Source organism: Cyrtonyx montezumae, unplaced genomic scaffold (assembly GCF_038088225.1).
Source record: "Cyrtonyx montezumae isolate F1298 unplaced genomic scaffold, pur_monq_1.0 scaffold_58, whole genome shotgun sequence".
NCBI lineage: Eukaryota > Metazoa > Chordata > Aves > Galliformes > Odontophoridae > Cyrtonyx > Cyrtonyx montezumae.
Genome location: NW_027072065.1, coordinates 162623 through 180915, shown reverse-complemented (window position 1 = coordinate 180915; position 18293 = coordinate 162623). Strand labels below are relative to the sequence as shown.

At 58.6% G+C, this 18293-nt stretch overlaps 2 protein-coding genes across 4 annotated transcripts; both read left to right on the top strand.

The window, feature by feature from the left end:
- Positions 1–282: 282 nt before the first annotated feature.
- On the top strand, positions 283–2565 carry VPS25 (vacuolar protein sorting 25 homolog). Its single transcript, XM_065749084.1, has 6 exons — positions 283–380; positions 549–694; positions 772–825; positions 1038–1126; positions 1628–1703; positions 2239–2565. Exons 1-6 carry the CDS (start codon positions 334–336, stop codon positions 2349–2351), a joined length of 525 nt encoding a protein of 174 aa, XP_065605156.1. The 5' UTR covers positions 283–333; the 3' UTR covers positions 2352–2565.
- Positions 2566–6935: 4370 nt separating this feature from the next.
- Positions 6936–18191, top strand: WNK4 (WNK lysine deficient protein kinase 4). Of its 3 annotated transcripts, XM_065749111.1 has the most exons (21): positions 6936–7402; positions 11647–11819; positions 12169–12389; positions 12464–12621; positions 13035–13123; positions 13277–13496; positions 13572–13890; positions 14041–14171; positions 14245–14312; positions 14401–14542; positions 14611–14727; positions 14801–14956; positions 15208–15268; positions 15372–15491; positions 15607–15888; positions 16063–16139; positions 16336–16432; positions 16519–16918; positions 17044–17246; positions 17351–17451; positions 17530–18191. In XM_065749111.1, exons 1-21 carry the CDS (start codon positions 6974–6976, stop codon positions 17530–17532), a joined length of 3567 nt encoding a protein of 1188 aa, XP_065605183.1. In that variant the 5' UTR covers positions 6936–6973; the 3' UTR covers positions 17533–18191. The 3 variants fall into 3 exon arrangements, with proteins under 3 accessions (XP_065605183.1, XP_065605182.1, XP_065605181.1); XM_065749110.1 differs by having other exon boundaries at positions 15211–15268; positions 15607–16139; XM_065749109.1 differs by having other exon boundaries at positions 15607–16139; positions 17354–17451.
- Positions 18192–18293: the final 102 nt, after the last annotated feature.

The following is an 18293-nucleotide window of genomic DNA, read 5'->3' as shown; positions in this document are numbered from 1 at the left end:
GAGGGTTCACCTTCCCCGGGCAGTAAAGGTTTACTCTCCCTACGCCTCGGTTGCCTGTTCTGTGCTCGACCCTGCCCGGCTCCATCGCCGAGCTCAGCGGGGCCCCCGAGCGGGGGTCACGGCGCGGGGCGGGCAACAGCGGCCGCAGAGCGGCAGCAGCGGGCGGAGCGGGTACCTGGAGGGGGAGGGGAGGCAGGGGGTGTGGTCCCGCCGTGTGGGCGGAGTCTGATGGATATGGGCGGGGCTATGCGAAGTGGGCGGGGCGAAGGGAGTGGGCGGAAGTACGCCGGGGCAGGCCGGAAGCTGGCGGAGGTGATTTCGGTGTTGGCGGCGATGAGTTTCGCGTGGCCTTGGCAGTACAACTTCCCGCCCTTCTTCACGTGAGCACCGGCCGGGCTGCGGCGGCGGGACCGGGACCGGGGCCGGGGCGGGGAGTTGTCGGGACCGGGATCCGGGGAGCGGCGGCGGGGAGGGGAACCGGGGTCGGGGAGGAACCGGGGCCGGGGTGAGGCCTCAGCTCCTCCCGGGCGCTGAGCGGAGCCCCGCAGGTTGCAGCCCAACGGCGACACGCGGCAGAAGCAGCTGGCGGCCTGGTGCGCCCTGGCGCTCGCCTACAGCCGGCGCCAGCGTCTGCCCGCCATGACGCTGCGCGAGGCCCAGGACAGCCCGCTGTTCGCCAACCGCCGTCTGCAGCGTATCCTTTGGGCCCGGTCCGGTCCCGCCCCGCGCTCCCGTTCTCCCCGTTCGATGCCTCCTTAACCCCTTGCTCAGGGAAGCTGCCGCCAGAGGCCATACAGGTGGTGCTGGAGGAGCTGCGCAAGAACGGTGGGTGGCGCCGTCCCGCTGCCGGGCCGCGGTGCTCCGGGGCTTGGCCCCTCCTCCCCGGAGAAGCGCCGTCCGCTGCCGGGGCCGCCCCGGACTGTGCCCACACCGCCCCTGGGACTGTCCCGTGCAGGACCCCCGCGGCTGCCGTGACGTGTGCGGGGCAGTGCTGCCAGCTGAGCTCTGCTGAAGTGCCCTTTCCCTATTGGTTTCAGGGAACCTGGAGTGGTTAGACAAGAACAAGACCAGTTTTCTGATAATGTGGAGACGACCTGAGGAATGGGGAAAGCTCATCTATCAGTGGGTGAGAATGCAGCAGCTGCTGTAGTGCACAACCTGGGCGCTCCCAGCGGGGAGGACAGGTGATACTGACTGAGATTGTGTAAAAGACCACTGTCGCTTCCTTTCTCTCTTGCTTTCTCACTCCTTTTACCTTTTTTTTCACATTGGGCTGTTCCATTCACGTATGAAGTTATTAACAACTTTTTTCTCGTCCTGTAAGGTGAGATTCAAGCAGTGGATGCACAGGCAGATGCAGCATTGCCATTGTATGCCCTCATTTCCTAGTGCAGTGCATGTTCTTAAGGCCTGGACCAAAAACATGTAGTATGGGGGACAGCACTTAGAACAGCATCAGCATCCTTAGATGTCATTTCTCACCTTTCCAATGTCCCAGAATATTTTGAGGGTGCTTTTGCTCATCAGATGCTGTCTGTGTTACATGTCATTTGTGATATGTGAGAGATTGCACCAATAATATTGAATCCCACATGCAAGATTTGCTGTATTGCTTTTGTGTTTTCAGGTGTCAAAGAATGGCTTGACCAACTCTGTGTTCACACTGTATGAGTTGATCAGTGGAGATGATACAGCAAACGAAGGTAATGTCATGTGTCACATCCTGCAGCTTTTCAGAGCACACTTAATTTGAATGCATAGAGATGATTGCCAGATCATAATTCTGTAAATTAAGTTAATTAATTACATGATTTCACACTGATCGTCACTGGGAAATGCAGCTCCAGAGGCTTTTTAGTACTGTGCATTAACATCTGTCTGTTATCACTGTTTGCAATTTATGCTGCCCACCCTAAGCCTTCCTAGCACCCAGCTCTTTGCCTTTTCCAGCTGTGAGATGCAGGTTTATTTGTTGCCAAGCTTTTCAGCTGCCTGAGAGGTGATTCTTACTCATTGCTCCTGTCTCCTAACTTTCAGGCTTTGTTTCTGATGCATCTGTGTGCTGATGACTGTCAGCATAGTTACAATTGTGGGTTTGTGTAGTGTTATGGTGCAGGAGTCTAAAATGTGTCCTTTGGAGCCATCTCTTCACTGTCACTGTTCCATAGACGTTATAAGCCTGTTTGTTTCCTTGTGTGAATCCTGTTCCTCCTGATGAGTATGTCTTTACTTCCCTAGAGTTCCATGGCTTGGATGAGGCTATGCTGCTTCGTGCCCTGCAAGCCTTGCAGCAGGAGCACAAGGCTGAAATCATCACGCTGGACGATGGCCGAGGCGTCAAGTTCTTCTGATGGAAGCCCCCTCCCTGCCTCCCTTTGGCTGCTGAAGCATTTCTGGCTGAGGAGGCTCCATCTCCTGGCCTGGTTTCGAGCAGTGACCACAAGCAGCTGCCTACTGGGGATTTCTTGGGGCAAGGAGAATCTGTGAAGCCTTCCAAAGACGTGACTTCTTATTCTGTTGCTGTTTCCCTGTTCCTGTGAACGCAGTGGATGGGCTCTCTGGTGGCTGCTCCTACCTTCCAGCCGTGTGCCCGGGCCCTGCAGCCCGCACCGTGTGGCTGAGCGCGGTGAAAGCGAGCACGCAGAACGTGCTGTTGCTGCTGTGGTGCAAAAGACCTCACCAAAAGACTGACACGTGTGTGCTGCAAAGCAGGCTGATCTGTGTTGGGGTAGATTCCAAGGAGCTAATCTGAAGTAATTAAAATGAGATGTATTTATAGAACAGCCTGGGTGTTTTCATCTATCTTTGTTTTTCCATCAAAAACAAAACAGAACAGTGTACTGAATTCTTGCCCTTCAGCTACGTTTCCTTACTGTGCTGTACAAACACAGTGTACTGGAGAGAGGGTGGACCTGCAAAGGCACCCTGCCTGGCTTTTTTCCACATGCCAAAGCTACGGGCTGTGGGCTCTTACTATCTGTCTTCAGGGCAATGTTAGCTTTCATTTACTGTGTGCAATCCACTGAAAAATAATGGGTTTGTGCCAGCGGTGGTGGGGTAAGCTCTGTAAAAAGGCAGGCTGGTGAATGTAATTAAGTTTTGTATTCTCAGTACTTATAATGAAGTCCACAGCTTGTTGAAACCATGACCCAGGTACAGTGTTTGACCTGGTAAATCCTTAATCACTAACCTGTGGGAGCTGGAGGTCTGTGCTGGAAGGCTGGTGGCAGGTTCCTTTGCGTAGCAGTGACACCAATGCTGCAGAGCGATTCCTGTCCCAGCAGAGCACAGGAACTGGGGTTCAATGGTTGACCTGCGGTCTTGTCTGCGTGTTTGTGGCTGAGAACAGCCGGGAAAATCTTCACCAAGGAATTGGCCGCTACCAGCATCTGCATGGGCCTTATTTTGGTGACTGGGATCTGCCTCTTCCTCTCTCTTCATGCTGCTTATCTTTATTCTTCCTTTCTCGTTGCTGTGCACTCTCTGCTTGCTGCTTTTGCAGCCCTGCAGCATGTTCCTGTGCCTTCTAGTACTCTATATTCAGTGGCATCTGCATTTAGCCCTGGATGACGAGCCTCCAGCAGACAAGCCCAGGATGTTTGCATTTCTTGCTCTGCGTACACATGGTACTGACCTCTCAGCATTGTTCTGAGCTGCATTTGCTGAATGTAACCTCGCTGTCCTTGAGTGAGTCTGTGTTCTTAATTAAATTTACTCCCTTCCTAGGAAATGGCTGATGTGACATTAGATAAGTCTAAAACAAGTCTTTTTTTTTTCTTTCCCTAAAGCTCTCCTGGCAGTTATTCATGGCTCTTTTTGCACTTTACTAAATCACTTGGTGAGATGAGGAGGAAGAGTGTGCTTCCTCCTTGTCCCACCCTGGGACAGGCAGCTGCTTGTGTTCTCTGCTGGTTTGCTGGGGCCATGCACTCAGGCCAGGTCGCAGCAGAGGGGGGGTGCACAGAAGCACTGCTTTGTGCTGGGTGGGTTACCTGGCTGTCCCTGGGCATGGGAAGGCTGAGTGCTTGTTTGCTGTTCCCTCTTCATACAATGGTGACAGTGGTAAGCTGTAGCTTATGGTAAAAACAAAGACTTTATATTGTCCTCTGACACTGTCTTCCTTATCTTTATGCACTGCTTTATAGCACTTAGTGATGTAATCACAAGATCGGAACATCAGAGCATTGCATCGCCCAGCGACGCTTGCATGAGAGCTGTGTTAGATGGAAAGCCCTGGGGTGCTGGGTAGGTATGAAGGAGATGTAATTAAAGAAGCAGTGGGATGACCTCCAACTATAACTTTCCCTGGACGCAGGGCAGCTCCTCCCCATGTTTCATGTGCATGACATTGTGTCTGTACATAATGCCAGAACAAGGCAAAGGGCAGGGGAAGATGTGTTCATTGCCATGCACGACAGAAATCAGCTCAGGCAACCTCTCTTGAGTGCACTGATGCAGTCATCCCTGTGAGCTGCTTGTGCAGGGCACTGTGGTCTGCACCGCTGCAGAGAGGGAATGCCTTGAGCTCCATCAGCAGTGCTGCCCAGAGCCTCGTGGAGCAAATTCTGCATCCCAGGGTGAGGGAGTAGTGGCACCAGCCCACAGGACTTCAGCAGATTGTGGGGCCCTGGCAGTGGAGCCATGCGGGCCTCCATCTCTGCGCTTTGAGATCACAGCCAACATCTGGATGTACTGATTAGGGCTCACGGGCCTGGGCTAGGTGGAGCTCGGTGGGCTGGTGCTGAGATAAGGTGCTATCGGGCTCTGCACGTTTGGGTTCTGCTCATCATGAGAAGAGAAAAGTTGAGAGAGTGTTTAATTTCTTACAGCTAGTTAGAAGCAAGAGTTGCTTCAGTTTGATAAATTTATGAGTTGGGATAAATGTGCATGCAGGTCATGTCTGTGACTTTGGGCTAAGGAAATCCTCAGCAGTTATCTGCCCGGGGCTGCAGCTGCTGCTGAGGTTGCAGCGCTGTCTCTTCCTGTGTCTCTGTGCCATAGAGTATGGGGCACACTGAGCCGAAGAGGAGGCCCCCACAGGTATGGGGTGCTGAAGCCAACAGGAAGCATCCCCTCCATCACTGTGGAGCTGTCCTGGCAGGCCCTCCTGGGGGGGTGCTCCGCTCCTGCTGCAGCCTTGCAGACTCATGGCCATGTTTGGCCCCAGCCCCTCTGTTATCCCACCCTGAGTTCTGGGCTCAGAACAGTGGACTTCTGGTACATCTCTCTGGAATTGTTCTTTGATGAGTGATCTAATCGTGAGCAGAGTGATTGCAGTCCCCTGCTCTTTTCCCAGCAGCCAAACGCACGTGGAAATGCTGAATGGTGCGATTGCAGCGGCTGCTCAAAGCGCAGGCCTGGCACCAACACTGGGAGCCAGGAGAAATGTCACCCTGATAACGTGCAGGAGCTGCGTGTGTTTGCTGAGCGCTGGGAAGGGGCTGGCTGCAGATGGGAACTCCTGGTTTCAGCCCTGGTCCGGCTGCAGTGTGGTGTCCTGGGACGTGCTGGGGGGCACTCGCACCTCTCTGCAGGGTCACTTGCTGCTGCTCAGCCTATGGACGCATCCTGCAGCCTCCAGGGTGTCTAATCCCAAAAAGGGGCCCTGAATATGCTTTTGAGAGTACAACAGTGGGTCAGAATGCAGTCACTGCTTTCCCCCAGCCTGTACTGCTAGAGAGTGATCCGCAAGCACTGGGGACTCAGACCAGTGTTCTCTTCCTGGAAGTTTCACCCAGTCCTCTTTCTAGGCAAGCGGGGATGAGTGGACACGGTCGTGTGGAGGTGCAGAGGTCTGCCTGCGTGCAGTGGGCTGTGCAGCCTGCCCAGGACTTTGTGGAAAGATTTCAGCAGGTGCTTCTCCCTCCTCCCACACGGATTGGGGGATTTGTGTGGCTGTGAATGAGAGCATCTGGGTCCCGCATGCACCGCATTGGTGCTTTAAATCTGTGCAAAGGGCACGGCTGAGTTAACATTTCAATCCTCCCCTTAATGTTTCCTGTATCGCTGAGTAGAAACAATCTGACCTTAGGGAGAAGAAATTAACGCTAGAATCGATTGCTTTGTATTTTGTGTAAACAGCTTAAAGGGTAGAACAACCTCATCATTTACACTGTAGAGACAACAAGCTCTTGTCCAGGCTCCCAGTGGGCGTGTGGCTGAAGGACACGCTCATATTTTAGTATCCCTATTTCAGGAGTTCACCCAGCAGTAAACCCTGAGAGCAACGGCTGTCTTGGAGCATGGGCCTGGATAGCACAGCAGTGCCCAGGGCAGTGGAGCAGCACAGTTTTGGGCGCAGACACTGCTCTGAAACTTCGCAGCTGCAGCTCTGGGTGGGTGGCTGAAGCGAGCACTTCCCTGCAGCTCGATTTGGCCCCGTGTCATCTGGCCTGGCTCACGGCAGCCCCGCATGGACCCAGTGCTGCCGGAGTGAGGGAGAGTGGGACCAGGTGTCCCAGGTGGCAATGGCCCCGCCAGGCACAGGGGCCTGCGGTTGAGGTGGGCTCTGACTGCGGGAGCTCCTGGGGCTGGCGGTGCCCAGTGCCCATCCCAGGGCTCGACCTCGTGCTTGTCCCAGTGCCCGTCCCAATGCTTGGTCCCGTGCCCACCTCGGTGCCTGGTGCCCATCCCAGTGCTTGCCCCAGTGTCCATCCTGGTGCGCGGTGCCCACCCCAGGACGTGATGCCCGTCCAGTGCTTGTCCTGATGTCTGTCCCTGTGCCCGGTGCACATCCCAGTGCCCGTCGCAGTGCTTTCCCCGATGCTTGGCCACGTGCCCACCCCGGTACCCTTCCCGGTGCCGCCGAGGCAGCGCGGATTGGGGGGCGGTGGCCGCGGGGAGGCGGGGCCGGGCCGGGCCGGGGTGGGGCCGGTGCCGCTGGGCGTGGCCACGCCGGTGCCGGGGCCCGTGCGGGGCTCGGGACGATCCTGTTTGTGGGGCGGTGGTGCGGGGTGCGAAGCTGCAGGAGCTGATGCTGACGGTCGAGCCCGCCGCCGCCGGCGGAACCATGTCCCAGCCCGAGGCGGAGCGGGCAGGCGGCGGCTCCGTGGCGGAGCCGGGCCCCCCCGGTAGAGCACCGCACCGTAACCGCGGCCGGAGGCCCTCGGGACGCGACTCCCGCCGTGCTTCCTCCCGCTTCAACCGGCGGAGTTCGGTGGAGCTGGAGCTGCTGGGCTACCCGGGGCAGAGCGCGGGGTCGCCGCCGCCGCCGCCGGGCGCCGCGGGGCTCCGGGAACCGGAGGAGACGGAGAGCGAGGAGGTGGAGACGCGCGCCGTGGCCACTTCTCCCGACGGCCGGTTCCTCAAGTTCGACATCGAGATCGGCCGGGGCTCCTTCAAAACCGTCTACAAAGGGCTGGACACGGAGACCACAGTGGAGGTGGCGTGGTGCGAGCTGCAGGTACGAGGGCAGGGTGCACACCTGCGGCACGGCACAGCTTGGGACGGCACAGCCCTGGGTAGGGGCACTCAGGCAGGAGCTGCTCGGCGGGGACCCCCGGTGCCCCTGCAGCGCGCACAGCACTCACCGCTGCAGCGGTGGGGCCCCGGTGCTCGGCTCCGTGCTCATCGGCCCTCCCACCGTCGCACGGTGTTTTCCCGTTGCTGTGTCACTGCCTGAGCCACAGAGTGCACATGGAGTGCCTGCAGCCCCAGCCCGCAGTGCCAGCCCTGCTCTGGGGCGTTAGGGGAAAATCTGGGCTGTGTTGCACCCCTCTACTTGTTGGGTGCTCATTAGCCCACAGATCGTCCTTTGTAAGGGCAGAAGGGGAAGGGGAGCCCTCTCAGTGCTGGAGCTGGCTTGGAGGTGCGCTTCGATGGCTGTCGGAATGCTCTGGGGCACGTGCTCCTGGTAGCCAGGGGCTGAGTGAGAGAAGGTTCACGGTACAACGTGTCCTTGCTGCACTTTGACTGCTTGTCCCTGGTTTAGTATCTGTGGGCACCCACATGTGGTTTCTATGATGCTTCCAGGTGCTCTCTGCTAACAGTATCTGAACCTGTGGCTTCCCGTGTCTCTCAGCTTCCCCATCTTCTCCCCCACTGCTCCCTAACAGCAGGATGCAATGCTAGGCAGTGGTAGAGGTACTCCTCCCGTGATGCTTTCTCCCCTCCTGCACGTGCTGGGAGCAGTCCGGCTGTGGCAGCAAGGCTGTGCAAGCAGAGCCTGGTGGTGGGGCTCCAGATTTCTCCTTGCAGCCCCCGGGGAGGGGCTTTGCTGAAGTCCAAAGTCTCCAACAGATTCCTGCCCCGGGGGTGGCTGCTGCAGCTGGAAGGTCCAAGTCCTTGTTTACAGAGAAAAACATGTCTTGCAAGTTTGTTGTTTTGTTCCTAAAGCCTTGGTGCTGCCGCATGGGATGGCTGCAGCCCAGTAATGCAAGAAGAGATCCTTAGATATCCTTAGTCAGTGCATGACTTCTGGAGGGGTGACTACAGCCAGTGAGAGGAAAATGATGTCCTGGGCCTCAGTGTTCTGAGATGGGGCAACTGCTTCAGAGGAGAGCCCAGAGCCACACAGCACTCCCCTTTTGCTGTGTCCACATCCCCCTCCTGACAGCCCTGAGCTCCTGCAGCACTGGAAGCCGCCGCTCAGCGCTGGTGAGGGTGGCATCTCTGGTGAAGGTGATATCCTCCAGAGGAGCTGCTCATGCCCAGCACGTCCCACCTGGCTGCCCCATATCCCTGCTGTGGGGCTATGTATGTGTGCCCCAGCGCACCGCTTTTGCAGCCATAGCAGATCCTGGAGCTGACAGCACAGCTTGGTACTCGTGTGCTCTGTGCTGGGCTGCATGCATGCCCCGTGTCCCTAACCAGAGTGTGCATGGGGGTTGGACTGCAGCCCCCAGTGCCTGTCCTGCAGCAGGAGCTCTGCTGTGTTAACAGAGCTCTGCTTGCAGCTGGGCTGGCACCGTGTGCCAGTTGCATTCAGGTGCCTGTGGATGAGAGGAGCACCCTTTGAGTGGAGCAAAGACAGCCCCAAAGCAGCCCCCTCTGCTCTTTATTCAATGTATCTCATCCCCAAGTGCACATCCCGTGAGGGTCTGGCAGTGCATAAGCAGACTTTTCAAAGCTTGTTTTTTTCAGCGATCGTGCAAAGAATCAGACACTGTGACACAAATACGGGATTTGGAACCGCAAATAAAAATGGTTGTGGTTCTGCCCTTTTAAAAATAGCTTTGTCCCGTGTCTTTCACAGTTCTTCTTTTATTGCCTTTAAAATATAAATGAACCCCTAACCTCAGCCCAATGCAGTTCCGGTCCCAGGAGCCTCATCCAGCCGCCGTGATGCCTCCCAGACCCAAATCCCAGCTCTCGTCCTGGTCCTGCCTCACCACCAGGTTGCCCAGTGCCTTTTCTCTGCCTTCCTGTAGGACCCCCTGGGGACCTCTTTGTCCCCACTTCCTGCAGCCCTGTGCACTGCTGTCTGTCCCTGCGTCCCACAGACCCGTCGTGACCTGTTTATGCTTTCCAGCTTTAGATTTGAGACTATTTCTGTTGATAGGTGCTGAGGTTTGGGGAGAGGAGCAGGCAGGGAGGAAACCAGAGGCCCAGAGTGGGATCGAGCTGTGAATATGTTGCCCATGCATAGTTTTCCTGCGGGGACCCCTCTGGAGTGGGTGCAGGAGCAGCCCTGTGGGGTGGATGCTGCCGTGCCAGCAGAAATCTGCTCTGGATCCCATGCTAATGGGAGGGAGGGAGCTGAGAGCTGAGTTGGGATTGCTTGAAGGGGATCTGGGGATTTGAGAATGGAGAGGGTGCTCGTGCCCATTCAGTCACCCATAAGGAGAAGAAGGGAATGCTCTTGGATTCCCACGTGGCTGCGGGGGATGTGTCCTCAGGGCTCAGTGCCTGCACCATTCCCACTGACTACCTCCACAGATACCCCTGGGTGCCCTCCTTCCCGGGTGTGAATCTCAGCTCGGCACAATGCAGTCTTTCACTGATTGATGCTGCTGGGACCCTCTGGCTGGGGCAAGCAGCACAGGAGTGCCATGGGCTCTACTCCAGCTGCAGCACTGCTTCACGGTCGGTGGACCTCTGCACCCTCCTCACCTCCACCTGCCCAGCTCCTGTGGTTGGCCCTGTAGGGCACCCTAGCACCCAGCTCCTGGCCCTGGCATGGGGCTGGACCACTTCCCCAGCACCCTGCTGCCACCCCCGGCATCCTCCTCTTCCTCCTCAGGAGGTGGCTGCTAGGAAAGAACACCATGTCCCGGGCAGACAGCTCTGCTGGCAGCTGCAGTTGTACATCGTGTGCTGCCCTGCACTGCGATCCCAGTCTGAGTGGTTCCAGTGGGGCTGGGACTGTGCTGGGCACGGCTCCCCATGCACAGCAGGGCAGAGCTCTTGGGCTGCCTGACTCCCTCTTTGGAATGGTGCTGGGGATGAATCCATCATGGGCTTGGGGGAAGAGTGGGGTTCCCTTGAGCCTTGCTTCATGCTCCCTGGGGGATATGTCCACACTCCACCCTGGTCTTCCTTCACCAAGCTCAGGGAGCCATAGTGACAGCCCTTGAGCCCTGGCCACAGCCTGCAGAGCTGCCCCTTGCCCTGCAGCTCCATGGGATGTAGCTGAGCCCCTGAGCTCCTTGCAGCTCTCCAGTAGGTGGTGGTGGGCTGGGGGGGCAGGGTGTGTGCAGGGCAGCACATGGGCCTTGGGCGCTGTTTTCCTCCCTGGCTATGAAAGATCCCATTCATTCACTGCTGCAAGGCTCAAGTTCTCCTCTGGGCTGAGCTGGGTCCCTGAGCATGTATTAAAGAAGAGAGGGGATTATGGAACAGCTCCAGCCCGGCTGTGGGGCCAGTTATGATGCAATGAAAATATTACAAAAGCTGCCTGGGCTGCTGGATGGTGGCTGCCAGCCAAGGAGCTGTGCATGAGGCTGACAGCACCTGGCAATGGGGGCACCTCGCAAGCGCCGTGGGCACTGCTGCTGTCTGGGCACTTGGGACTCTGTACTGACTCCCGGGCTCTGTGCTCCCTGGTCCCTTTGGCTCTGTGCTGAGTAGGGGTCATTGCACCAGGGTGGAGCTGTGGGGTGTAGGGTTGTGGGGCAGGATCTTGCTCCTCCTGTGTCCCCCATTCTAATTGTATCAGGGCTCTTTAGGGTCTGCATCCTCCCTGCAGCCCTGCTCGGTGCCTTTGTCAGCGCTCTTTGGCTTCCACTTTAATTAACTCTAGCTGGAGGAACATGGAAAAACCTGGGCTGGAGCCTCCCACGCCTGCTTTCCCCAACAAAGGCCTCATTGAGGCAGACCGGCTCCCTGCCATGAAGGTGCTCAGTGCCTGAAGCTGCTGTGCGCAGTGGGGGCAGGAGCTGCCCCGGATAGGGGCAGATGGGTCTGCGTGAGGCAGACCACTGGGTTGAGCACTTGGCAATGTGGGGCTGCAATACCCATTCCGTCAGTGGGTGCCGTTTGGGAGCCCAAAGCTTTGGCTGCGAGGCTGGGCAGCCTGCTCCCTGCTCGGGGTGTGTTTCCCATGGGCAGCTCAGCACAGGGGGATCTTCAGCCATCCCTCCCCAGCCTGATCAATGAGGTGAGCGGCTCCATCAGAGCCACGCACGGGGCTGAGTGCAGGAAGGGGGTGGGATGTGATGTGGTAGCCCCACAGCCCCGTGCCCCCCTCACTCCCCCCTGTCCCTGCAGACACGGAAGCTGTCCAAGACGGAGCGGCAGCGCTTCAGTGAGGAGGTGGAGATGCTGAAGGGGCTGCAGCATCCCAATATCGTTCGCTTCTACGACTCCTGGAAGTCGTCCGTCAAAGGGCAGATCTGCATTGTGCTGGTCACTGAGCTAATGACATCTGGCACCCTTAAGACGTGAGTGGGGGCTGCTGGATCAGAGTGTGCAGGGAAGGAGAGGTGAGGGAGGGCTCTGCTGTGGAGCAATAGCTAGCACACAGGGTAGGGGGCCCAGGGAGTCACAGGGCAGTGCTGGACACTCACCTCGGCTCTGACTGCACTCCTGGCACTGGCAGCTTGGCTTGGATTTGTCTGCATTTCCTGTGCTGCCTCTGCAGAGCTTAGCTGGGGAGGGGGAACAGGGAGCCCCCAGCTGCTGCATGCCCTTTGCACCTCAGCAGTGGTGGTGGGATCGTGCTCATATGTGGGGAATGGCTCTGCATCAGTGCCCGTGGGGTGCTCTGGTGCCAGCCCCATCCCCTCGCAGCTACCTAAAGCGGTTCAAGGAGATGAAGCTGAAAGTACTGCAGCGCTGGAGCCGTCAGATCCTCAAGGGGCTGCACTTCCTGCACACTCGCTCACCCCCCATCATCCACCGTGACCTCAAGTGTGACAACATCTTCATCACCGGACCCACCGGCTCTGTCAAGATTGGGGACCTGGGGCTGGCCACGCTCAAGCGTGCCTCCTTCGCCAAGAGCGTGATAGGTGGGATGGGGGCATGAGGGATGTGGAGGTGCACGTGGGAACAGGCACGTCGCTGAGCCACGCTGTGCTCCCAGGAACCCCTGAATTCATGGCCCCGGAGATGTATGAGGAGAAGTACGATGAAGCGGTGGACGTGTACGCCTTCGGGATGTGCATGCTGGAGATGGCCACCTCGGAGTACCCCTACTCAGAGTGCCAGAACGCTGCCCAGATCTACCGCAAGGTCACCTCGGTGAGTGCCTCCGGGCTGGAGGAAGGGGCAGTGTGGTGGGAGCTGCGGGACCTCACCACTCCTGGAGAACAGCGCTCAGCAGGTTATGCAAGAAGCTAAAATTAGGCTGGGAGGTGAGAGGGTGCTTAGCTCTGAGAGCTATGCCAGGGCCAGCAGAGGGCAGGGACACCCATGTGCCTCACCCCGTGCACTCATAGGGTGGAACGGGAGCTGCTTGGCTGCTCTGTCCCCAGGGCATTGTGGCTGCTCTGGCCAGACCCAGCCAGCTCCTGCCTTCTGAGCAGTGCTGGGGGGGGCCTGGATCCAGCTGCCAAGCAGGGTCTGGCCCCACTGGGTGCTGTCTTGGGGTCATCAGGGCACCCTGCAGCTGCAGCCCAGAGGCTTCCTGATGGGTGCTGTCTGCCCCTGCTCAGGGCCTGAAGCCCAGCAGCTTCTACAAGGTGAAGGTGCCTGAATTGAAGGAGATCATCGAGGGCTGCATCCGCATGGATAAGGATGAAAGGTAGGAGAGACTGGGAGGGGACACGGTGCTGCAGAGCCCTGCCCTGAGGGTCTGCGCCCCTGAGTGCACCCACACACAGTCCCTCTGCCCTTTCCCTTGCTGCCATCCAGAGCAATGGACTGTGTCCCCATGCTGAGCAGTGCTTTCCCCCAGGTACACAATCCAGGACCTGCTGGAGCACTCCTTCTTCCAGGAAGACACAGGGGTGCACGTGGAGCTGGCCGAGGAGGATGACGGCATCAAGTCAGGGCTCAAGCTGTGGCTGCGGATGGATGACACAAAGAAGCTGCACGGCAAGTACAAGGACAACAACGCCATTGAGTTCCTCTTCGAGCTCTACAAGGATGTGGCAGAGGAGGTGGCCCAGGAAATGGTGGGTGCTGCAGAGTGGAGGAGATGGGACACCGTGGGGATCCCTGCAGACTAATACAGCTCCACTCCTGTGCAGGTGGTCCTGGGCTTTGTCTGTGAGGCTGACTACAAGCTGGTGGCTAAGGCGGTGCGGGACCGCGTGGTCGCCATCAAACGCAAGCGGGAGAAACTGAAACGTGCACAGGACGTGGTGCCACAGGCTGAGCTGGGGCAGGCACCGGGCGTCCTACAGCTGCTGGAAGACCTCAAGTCCCCACCGGGCGTCCCTGCACCTGCCCCAGCCACCACTGGCTCCAGGGACTCTGTTTTCAGCAGCACCTTCCCACCAGAGCCCGAGGAACCTGAGGCTGACCAGCACTTCGTGTATCGGCACACGAGCTACTCCTCAGCCACCTGTATGTAGGCACAGGGAGGCAGTCGTGATGCTCTCCCACTCCTCTGACCTCAGCTATGCATCCCACCCCAAGGCTGTTAACTAAAGGGGAATTGAGAGCCGGGGAGGGGACTCCAGGTCTGGCCATGCTCACACATGCACTTGTCTGCAGCTGACTGTGAAACAGATGGATACTTGAGCTCGTCTGGCTTCCTCGACTCCTCAGATGTGTCCCATCGTGGTGCTTCTATGGGGACTCCCACTAGTCCCCCACCCACCCGCCCTGCACGTTGCTTCCCCACAGTGAGCCCATGAGACTGGGAGGGTTGGGGTGGCAGTGGTGGTGGCCCTGGTTCACAGCATCCCCTCCCCACAGAGCATTGCAGTGCAGCTACCAACTGAGCACATGCCCACAGCCAGCGGCTTCTCCTCTCCAGTGGACAGGTAAGCACTGGGATCCTGGGCTGGAGCTGGCTGGGGGGGAGGGGTGCAGATGGGAACAGACACATTCATGTACCGGGGTGTCCTGCAGCTATGCCTCAGATGTGGCATCAGGCATGAGTGATGGCTGCGAGGGACTCTCTGCTGGTGAGCAGAGCACCAAGCTGCCAGCCAGGCGGGCAGTGGGGAGGCTGCAGCGGCGCCGAGCCCGGTCCCGGCTGCGCATCACCAACGTGAGTGCAGTGGTGTCAGGGTGGATGCATCCCTGCTGCCTCTGCTGAGCCCTCCATGCTGCGTGCAGATCTCTGACAAGAACGACCGGGTGGTGGAGTGCCAGCTGCAGACCTACAACAACAAGATGGTGACATTCAAGTTTGACCTGGATGGGGACAACCCAGAGGAAATCGCAGCCGTCATGGTGAGTGCAGGACTCGGGAAAAGGTGGGGCGAGGGCAGACACAGCATTGAGCATCACCGCACTGCCCCACCAGGTCCACAATGAGTTCATCCTCAAGTCGGAGCAGGACGGCTTCATCCACCGCATTCAGGACATCATCCACCGCGTGGAGACTCTGCTGCGCAAGGACGGGCAGGGCGCAGCCGAGCTGCCCGAGAGCCCCGAGGCTGAGCGGGTCAACGACCATCCCGTGAGTACCCGGCCCCGGCCGCCCGCGCTGGGACCCCGAGCGTGGCTTTGGGGTGCCCGGGGCCGGGACACGCACTGCGGGTGCTGAATCTTTCCAGCCCCGGCAGGAGGAGCCCTGCAGCTCCGGGTCGTGGTGCTGCCTGCACGGCAGTGCTGAGGCTCTCGTCCGCATTTGCGGTGGGGATGGGCTGGGGGCCGGTCAAGCTTTGGCTCAGCCTGCTCCAGCACTGGGCTCAGTTTCTCTTTCCCCAGCAGACAGAGCTGCAGCTGCAGGAGCTCTCGCACTCCATCTCCTCCTCCTCCTCACTCAGTGGTACGTCCTCACCTCTGTGTGAGCTCTTCCTGCTCCCCTAGCTGAATCAAGAGCGTTCTGGAGTGCCTGTCCTAGATGGGCTAAGTGTGCCTTTGTGCCACAGACCTGGGTTGCACCAGCCCCAGCCTATCACTCCAGTCACCTGTCCTGCCAGCACCAAGCAGCTCCCCTTTGGAGAACGACCTCCCCAGCCCTGCAGAACCACTGCTGGGCTCCCCTGCAGGTACCAGGCCTGGCAGGGCGACACACAGCTCTTTCTCTACCCAGACCTCCCAGCCATAGCCCTGACTTGCAGTGGCACAGTGCTCAGGGCTGCTCCCTGCTCCTCTTTCCTACAGGCTCAGAGCAGATCCTCATTTCATCAGCTCCATCCTGGATGACAGCATCACCAGTGCTCCTGCAGACACTCCCAGGCACCTCAGGGACATCTATTCCCCCTGCCCTGACAGTCCCCTCATCCCCCCTCCCCAGTGAACCCAGCAGTCCCGTGAGCCCCAATGTGACCAGCACACCCTGGTCCCCTACCACTCCCCTCCTGTCCCTGGCCAACGTCTTTTCCCTGGCAGTGATGAGCGTGGCCCACACGCTACTGCCTGCTGTCTCCTCCATTGCCAGCTCAGGTGGGCACTTCTATCCCCCACTGCTGCCTCGGCCACAGAATCTTGTCCTTGGGCCCCCGCGCTTCGTTTACCCTGACCCTGCCAGTATGGCAAAACCCTCCCTGTCTTGCACTGGGCCTCCGGGGACTGATGTCCCCACTGTGGGGGGGGCCGTGCCATTCTCTCCTCCGACAGCAGTTCCTCTGTCCCCCATGGGGAGTCCCTTGACGATGCCAAACACAGTCACGCCGAGGAGCCCGGAGAGCAGCACAGTGAGTGTGGGGCTCTGCAGAGCTGCTTGATGCTTCTGGGGTGGGTTGGAGCTGGGACACAGAGCCCTGCAGCATGGGGACGCCCCTGCACAGTAGCAGAGGATGTGGGAGGGCTGAGCAGGCCATAGGTCACAGCGGTGGGAGCAAAAGCAGAGGCACCGTTGTGATGTGGGTGACAGTGCGTGGGTGCCTGCAGGTGCCACTTGTCTCCCTCAAGCCCAGTCACCCACTCATCGTCTCGGAGTCGCCAGCACCCAGTGTGCCCAAGGCCCGGCTGTCACCCATCAATGAAGGTGAGGTGGGAAAAGACTGTGCCCACAGGGGCACTGCAGCATCCCTGGCATCCCACTCACCCCAGACCCCCATGGTTTTCCCCCAGAAGCCAAGCCCCAGATCCTGGGCCGCTTCCAGGTGACACCATCCAAGGAGCCAGCTGTCATGTCCCCAGTGCTGGGTAGCAGCGAGAGCAAGCAGCATGGCACAGAGTCCATGGTGAGCAACTCCCTGCTGCCCACCACCTCTGGCACAGGGAGCAGCACGAGCAGTGACTCTGAGTCAGAGCTGGAGATGCGAGTGCAGGACCCCGAGGAGGCATTGGCTGGGGAGGGGACGGTGGTGCCGGCAGAGAGCGACCGGGAGGGCCCTGGGGAGGAGAGTGCTCCGCAGACGGTGCTGAGCCAGGTGTGGCTGAGTTCCCGCAGCTTGTCCTATGTGAGCAGTGATGACACTGAGAGTGAGGATGAGGAGATCTGGGAGGAGCTGCAGACCCTGCGCCAGAAGTGAGTTGCCCCACAGTGAGCTCATGGCTTGCTGTGTCCATGAAGGATCCTTGCCCAGGCAGGACGATGCCCTTTTCCAGGGCACCATATGTACACCAGGCTCAGCTCTCATTCTCTTTCTAAAGGCACCTGGCTGAAGTACAGCTGCTGCAGAGCACCCAAAAGAAGGAGATCGAGGAACTGTACCTGCGGATGGGGAAGCAGCCCCCACTGGGCATAGTGTCCCCTGCTGCCATGCTCTCCAGCCGCCAGCGCCGCCTCTCCAAGGGCAGTTTCAACCCCTCCCGCCGCAACAGTCTGCAGCGCCTGGAGTTGGCGCAGCCCCCAGGTACAGCCCGTGCTGCCTGCAGCTCCCTGCTATGATGGAGCTCCCAGGGCTCAGCCTGTGTGAGGCACAGCTCAGTGCGCCCTCTCAGGACTGAACTGTCCCAGCAGGAATCATGCGCCGGAATTCACTGAGTGGCAGCAGCACCGGCTCTCAGGAGCAGCGGTTGAGCAAGGGGGTGACCTTTGCAGATGATTTCAGCTGGATGGTAAGGGGCTGAGGGCTGATAACAGAACCTGGTGCCACTCCCAACAAGCCCCAGCTCACCAGCACCTCTCTCCCACAGTAGCCAGCTGGCCAGGAGTTACTTCACCAACTACCTCAACCACGTGCCTGCTGCCCCGCAGGGGGTGAGAGCCTCCGCACCAGTAGAAGAACAGTGGTGCAGCAAGGTGGGCGCCCACCTCTGGAAGCCTGGCCCTTTGCCTTTCTGCACCCTATCACAACTAAGCTGTTGGCATCTGCTGCTTCTGTGCCAGAGGGAAGGCCTGACCCCACACCTGTCCCACATACTCTTGCCTGCTTGTCCCAGTCCTGTCTCATCCCAGCTGCACAAAGCCATTTGCTTGAGCCTGGCCCCAGAAGCAGAAAGGATGAAGTGCTGACATTGCTCATAGCACTGCTCTACTGCACTTTGCTCCTGGCTCCCAGAGCAGAACTGAACATCCCTTCCATCCCGTTCATCCCTGCCACCACACTGTCCTCCAGCCCTGCTTCAGTCCATGCCCACTTCCCAGGGCCACCACACAGCTTCACCTCTGGCTGCCCAGCTGCTGTCCATGGCTCCCACCCACTTTCCTCTTGTAAGCTGCTCTGCAGCCAGGACCAAAGCTGTCTCCAGAGCAGGACGATGCCACCCTCAGCGCCAAAACATGACAGCCTGGTGCTGCTGGGTGCACTTTGTTACAAACCAATGTCTGGAAAGTGTTTTCATAAATACAGATTAAATACCAAGCATATCTGTCTGTGTCTATGCAGTTGAAGTTCATGCAAATTTGAGTCAGATGACAAAACAAAAAGCAAAACTGAAAGCCTCCCCTACATCTGCAG